The sequence below is a fragment of the Nelumbo lutea genome, chromosome 1 (genome assembly GCF_056320005.1).
Source record: "Nelumbo lutea isolate HS-2025 chromosome 1, American lotus-T2T, whole genome shotgun sequence".
Classification (NCBI taxonomy): Eukaryota; Viridiplantae; Streptophyta; class Magnoliopsida; order Proteales; family Nelumbonaceae; genus Nelumbo; species Nelumbo lutea.
The window spans coordinates 202,306,615-202,313,212 of NC_142684.1; the positions used below are offsets into that span (position 1 = coordinate 202,306,615).

The following is a 6,598-nucleotide window of genomic DNA, read 5'->3' on the forward strand; positions in this document are numbered from 1 at the left end:
TATATATATATATTTCATCGGGTCTTCACTATCTTGCCTTGAGTTGTCATCACCATACCCACCTGACCAGTGACCCCTCCTCCTATCCTATGCCATAGAGACATAGCCAGTCATTCCTTGATTTCAACGAGGGCATATAAGGACATGCAAATTAAATTAAATAAAATAAAATAAACAAATAAAAATTGTAAAAAAAATGACTGCAGGTGCAGGAGTTCTTTCTTTCTATCTCTGTATAAAGATATATAGAAGAGAATTATTATATGAAAATAGAAGGGAAAAAAAAAAAAGGAAGACCGAACTGCCAAAGATTTGATATGGGATATAAGCTTTTCAGAAACAAGTGAGGGTGGGGCGCTGTAAATGCCCCCTTCCCTCTTCTGTCTTGTCATCTCTCCTTTCCCCCCTCTCTCGCGCTCACACAGTCACTCATCATCGCCTTCCACTCCTCTTTCTCTCTATTTATTTCTCTCTCCTCTCTTCAGTCCTGTGTCCTCCTCACTACTGACTTCTCTTTCCCCTTGGATCATTTCAGCCCACGTGTCCGGCCCCACGTCTCACCCTTGACCCCTTCCCTAGTTTCCTTTCCCCCACGAGACCGAGACCGAGAGACCTCTCAACTCAACTTCTCCTGTAGGCTGTATTCCCCTGATTCCCACTCCCACGTATCGCCTCTCCCCTCACTTATCTCTCTCTCTCTCTGCTCTGCTCGTCTCTGCAGCCTTTTCTCTCCACTTGAACACTTCACGCCCATTGGACCATAACACAGAACGAGACACTTCCTGCTCGCCCTCTCTATCATCCTATCTCTCTCCCTCTGCGTGTACAGCTTTTCCCTTAAAAGGACTTGACCTTACTGGAGGAGAACTCAACACTGAACAGCCAAGCAGCAGCGAACACCAAAACTGCTGCTCTTTGCCTCTCTTCCTCCTTACACTCACAGACAGAAATATAAGCATTAAGCATTAGTTTCTACTTTCATAAAGACAACAAACAGATCCCCACCAATAGACTGTACTGCAGCCTCGTAGTAGAAAAAAAGAAAGATATATTAAGGAGCAACAAGAGGACGCGAGAGAGAGAGAGAGAGTGAGGAGGGTGATGGAAAATGGCGGAAATGGATTATTCAGCGGCAATGGAGGAAGTGGCAGAGGGCAAAATAGTAATAACGTCAATCACTCGTGGGATATTTGGGAGCTGGGGACGTCTCGGTTCGATTGGAGCAACAACTCTTTCAACGTAGACGCTGTAACAACGACAACATCGACCGCAGTAGCAGCAGCAGCAGCAGCAGCGCATGCTATAATGTTTCCTCACCAGGGGGACAATGCGCACCACCACCACCACCTCCACCACTATCCGTCTCTATACGCCACTGCGGCTTCCCACGTGCACCCTGATCCCCATCTCGCCTGTTTGAAGTTAGGCAAGCGACATTACTTCGAGGACGGTACGCCGTTGGGGGAGCGCCACGTACCCGGCTTCCCCATCGAGAAGAGGGGCAGATCCTATGATGTCGGCGTTGGTGTTGGCGGTCCGTCGTCGTCGACAACCGCGGCCGCTACTATTGCTGCTGCTGGAATGGGATCCCCGGTAGCGGTGCCCAGGTGTCAGGTGGAAGGCTGCCATGTCGCGCTTTTGAATGCCAAGGATTACCACCGGAGGCACAAAGTGTGCGAGATGCATTCCAAAGCGCCTAAGGTGGTGGTGCTTGGGATCGAGCAGCGTTTCTGCCAGCAGTGCAGCAGGTGCCTACTTCAACTCCATTTCTTTCTTCTTTCTCCCTCTCTCCTGCTCATTCTTTACAGTCCACACCTTGGATGTAACTGTGCATTACACTTCGTTTATTATTAATAAAAGTTTTTCATTTCTTTTCTTTTCAAAAAAAAAAAAAAAAGAAAAAAAGCTTTGTAGCTTTCAAGTTTCAATTCTAAAAATCAGGATTACAGTTCCCTTACTTGGCAGAATCCTCAGATATTTTGCCGATTTATACTCTTGATATCGTCTTCATTTTTTTTTTGGTTCATTCAAGTCATTCGTTAATTTTTTCGTCCTCTCCTTTCAAGTGGATTTCTCGGGGTTGTTTTGATCTGCTTCTTATTTGGGTTAGGATTGGTGTAGGTTTCATGTGGTATCAGAGTTCGACGATTCAAAAAGGAGTTGCAGGAGGAGATTAGCTGGTCACAACGAGCGAAGGAGGAAGAGCTCTAATGATTCTATTTCCAGGAACCAATCTCAAGGTTTACTCTTCTTTCCTTTTTCTTTGTTGAAACTGGTAGAAATGAAGTTAAGCTTAAAACGATAATTCAACCGTATTTACTATTTTATTTTTTTCAGAGCTCGAATTGCAATTTAATCATGTTTGATATGGGTCTGATGCCGATTTATGACTTTTCTTTGAATGTTGTCCTTTAATTTTGTGTTTACTATTAAGAACATGCTATGTATATGGATTATAATATACTAGATTTTATTGCGTTAAATTGAAATTCAATAGAACAAGCTAGTTCAAAAACTTAGCTCTCTTAGCAATTACATGGTTGTCTTTTTACTTGTTCATTATCAATGGTTCAGTATCTCAACACAAAAAACGATCTCAAGAAAGTTTTTTCTTTTCAAAATTCTGTTAAAACTTTTAATCATTAATGGATTAACAGGTTAAAGTTTGGTTTGGAACCACTGTCTATGCTTTAACTCTTGTAATCTGATTTAGAGCATTTGACCATCCTATACTGCACATTTCTCGGTTTCAAATGTACGAAATATTCCTGACTAGCAGCTTTGCCCATTACTACATTCCAATTACTGTATACTGATAACAGTCATTGATTGGTGTGCATATATTCTAATATAAAGTCAGTTGTGAACAAATGCTGATGCGCTTCTCTTTGTCTTTGATGCTTCATGACCTTTTTTAGCTTCACAATACCTTACGACATGACATTTATCACTTACCACTAAAATTTGGCCTATGATTAGTTTTGTACATCAGTTTTTTTGAAGGGTTCAATTTGAGGGTTTTGTAAGGTGAATGAAAACCATAAGAGGTGAGGGTGGGACGGTGGGTTTTGACTTTGGTGCCAGCATCCCAGATGCTAAGATAGATATAATTTTCTTTACTGTCAATAGAGGCAATTAATATCCTTTGACTTTTGTGTTTGTTTGTGTGTCTGTGTTGGGGGAGGGGGAGCTCACTTGAAAATATATTAAGCCTTTCAACTTGTTTTAACCATTTATACTATTTGTTTAGGACACTCTTTTCCTCAAATCTGCATCATGGCTCTTCTCTTCCGTATTGGGTGGGGGACAAGGAGACTGTAGAGCATCTTCATTTTTATTGATGGAACATCTGGTTTTTGGTTTCTAAGTTTTCCTAGTTTCTTTTCCTCCACACAGGCCTTGGGGGTTTAATAAAACAATTAAGAAAAGGGAGGTTTGTGTAGGGGAAATCAATTATTTTCATGTATTTGGCTAAGCAAAAATTGCCGCCTACTTTCTCTCATTTTCAGAAAACTGATGTAGCTGAGAAGTCAATTGAGATGGATGACCTATGACTGCATTAATGAGGAGTAGCCTGGGCAAGTGGGAGGGTCTAGGATAATTATCATCCATTAATAGAAATAAATTTAACAAAATTCACTGTTTTCTTTGGTATGTTTTTTTCCCTTTTTTATTCAATGAATGGAGGCATCACAGGTTGAAAAATTTTTAAATCATGTCGGCACAAACCAATTAGTTCATCTGTTAAATTTTTATTTAATATGTGCTATGTGGATCTTGCAATTACAGGAATATAAATAAAAATTCAACGCCAATTGATGATGAAGAGTTACTTTAAAATGATTATATTCAGCACCTCAGTTTATGCATTGATTTCGAAAGGGAGATTGAAGTAGATATTGTTTAGAGAACTCGAGGAAGGTGGTTTGAATGAGTTGCTTTCCATTTGTCGTGTGATCTATCCACACCGATCTAATTTAAAGGAAATTTTGTAGGCCATTATGGGGTCAGCAACGTTTTCCAAATAGATAAGCAATAAAATTAAAAAGAACTGAACCAAAAAAATTGTGTTTGTAAATCTGGAGATAGCCCCAACGCATGGAAAAATGAACAAGTTAGGCCAAGATTATTTAGTCATGTGCATGGATATATATTGATTACAGAAGCAATGAGTATGAATTTGGTTCATGGGTTCTTTGATGGATCCTTTCTTCATGTATGGTACCATGAGAATTTTTATCTTGCTTTTTAAACTTCTATTAGGTTTCATTTTCCCTCAGAATTGTTACCCTGCATTCTTCCACAGGTTTTTAGTTCCACATGTAAGATATAACAATTTTTGAAACTTGTATATCATAATTGGTTAATACCATGTATTAGAGAGGAAAGTACTAGTGTGGGGGGATGGTCAAAGTGGAGTTTTGTCGTTCATGCACCTGATGAACTGTGCCATGCCTTGTCAAGTGATTTGTGGAAGTGAAAACATTGACAAAGGTAATATCTGTGGAACTTAAATTTCATATTAAAGTTGGGCCATGAGAAATATTCAATTGTTTCTCATGAACAAAGTCCAAATGTTATGAGACTTCTTCAACCTTAATACACTTCTAATTGATGAAACTAGTTAGTGCTCAACTATGTGGCTTTCCTGTTGCTTTAGGCGTGAGAAGGTTCTGAAGATTTTCCTTGTTAGCATATTATTTGCTAGAGATGGAGCATCATGTAGGATATTGCATTGCACTCTTTTTCTAGTTAAAAGTGATTGTTGCTTTAATTAGTTCTCCAAATTATGTATAATCTTTTTTTTTTCAAAAATAATCAGGGAACTTGTTTGGGAATCCCTCTAATTGTGCATCTTTTCTGGTTCCCTGTGCTCGTCATTTTCCTTCATGTGGAAGCAGCTATAACACTTGCATCAACTGAAAATGGATGTGTTCATTGAAAGCTTGTTAAATTGGTCGGTTCTTCTGTTGGATTGCGGGGTTCATCTCATTTTTGGTTATTTAGAAGGGTTTCTGGTAAATTAACAATGACAAATATATATGAACTGTACCTCAAAAATGTTCTTGATGAAGCTTCACTTTTTATCCCAGTGTTTCCGCCTGTTTTATTTATAACTCATTTTGCCAACTTATAGAGGGCTAGAAATGCCATCAAGCCTTGTTCATATCTTTGACCTAGGATTTGAAAATTGAATAATTTAGCAGAATATACTTCATTTGTTCTACATCAAACCTTCTGGGGTCATTGCAATTGCGGTTACGATGATCTATTTCGTCCATTTGATGTTTATTTGATTTTCATGATCTTTGTGCTTGTTCTCCAGGCAGCATTATGATTTAGTGCTTGTTTCTAGAAAATTATGGGCTTTGTTATTCAGCCAAAATTTTCACCTTGCAGTCTCTTTGTAGCTTTAGATTCTTCAGTACTTCTTTAGTCGATATCCACATTGCAAGTAGGGAAGTAAACACAGTTTTGATCACTGATGATTAAGCTATGTATATTGTGTAGAACAAAAATCAACGGGTGGAAGATTCTCGTGCATATCATCGTCGTCAGGACGTGCTCTCTCTCTTCTGTCATCCAAGTCTTCCTCCTGGATTTCTCCATCTGACCTCTCCTCTCGGTCTAGTGCTGCACTACGCGAGTTGATCGCAGAGAATCGAGCAGCAGCCCTCGCCCGGCAGCTCTTTTTGGACAGGGCCTGGCACCACCATGCGATGGATGAGTTGGGTGGCACCCAACCAGGAATAGTGCCTCACCCTCACCAACACCAACCATTCCCGGAATCAACCGAGTGGAACAGATTCCAAGACGGTGATGCCCATGTGACATTAGACCTGATGCAGATGCCAAGCTCGCCTTTCGGCTTCCTACCTGGCAAGACAAAGTCCAAGGAAGAGGAGGATGAATGCTGTGAGATATGGAAGTCTTTGGAGGGAACTCATGTCATCTGAAGTTCTTTTTTCATTTGTTTATTGTTTTTTCTGCTTCCTTCTTAATCGTCACTGTTTGCTTATTGTGTTATGTTCCTACTTTCATTCGGAATTTCTGATGAAGTCTGAACTCTGAGCCACATTGCATCTGATGAAAGGAAGGGGGTTCAGAGAAGGGACTTTCCATATACAAGATGTGATTTATCATGTGTCCATCCCTCCATAAGCTGCATTCTATCATTTTAGTATGGATTTATTGTAAAAATATATCTCATTCTGTCAAGGTGGGAAGGGATACGAAATCGAGCACTATACACTCGATGAAACTAAAGCGACACTACCAAAGGTTGAAGGCATTCTGACATTCTCCAGTCATTCTTTTTACCATTAATGTCAGATATATACTTGTAATCCGTCCGATGAATCCGGCTATTCTGTTCTGTGGAGTGTAGGATCAGTTCCGAAATTGATATTTTTCCTCAATGGTAACAATGGCTGTTTTACTTTGTTGACTCTAGGCAATATTAATCATCTCTCTGACCTGCAGAGCGTATAATAAGGCCTCTCAAAGTGTAGTCGCTTTCAACAACTTTTCGGAGATCAGACTTCAGTGTACGTCCCTCGTGGGAGAATTTCTCTTCGATTAATATTGAAGAAGCAGA

General features: G+C 39.9%; 1 protein-coding gene across 1 annotated transcript; it reads left to right on the forward strand.

Annotated features, from left to right (window-relative positions):
• The first annotated feature begins 347 nt into the window (after nucleotides 1-347).
• On the forward strand, nucleotides 348-6,143 carry LOC148880420 (squamosa promoter-binding-like protein 7). The gene is made up of 3 exons (XM_088962308.1): nucleotides 348-1,748; nucleotides 2,122-2,240; nucleotides 5,512-6,143. The coding sequence occupies exons 1-3, from the start codon at nucleotides 1,102-1,104 to the stop codon at nucleotides 5,955-5,957; spliced, it is 1,212 nt and encodes a 403-aa protein (XP_088818434.1). The 5' UTR covers nucleotides 348-1,101; the 3' UTR covers nucleotides 5,958-6,143.
• Nucleotides 6,144-6,598: the final 455 nt, after the last annotated feature.

Coding starts and splice junctions, on each gene's coding strand:
- LOC148880420 (XM_088962308.1), top strand. CDS start 1,102: ATGGAAAATGGCGGAAATGGATTATTCAGCGGCAATGGAGGAAGTGGC. Junction 1,749..2,121: donor TTCTGCCAGCAGTGCAGCAG/GTGCCTACTTCA, acceptor GGATTGGTGTAG/GTTTCATGTGGTATCAGAGT. Junction 2,241..5,511: donor TTCCAGGAACCAATCTCAAG/GTTTACTCTTCT, acceptor TATATTGTGTAG/AACAAAAATCAACGGGTGGA.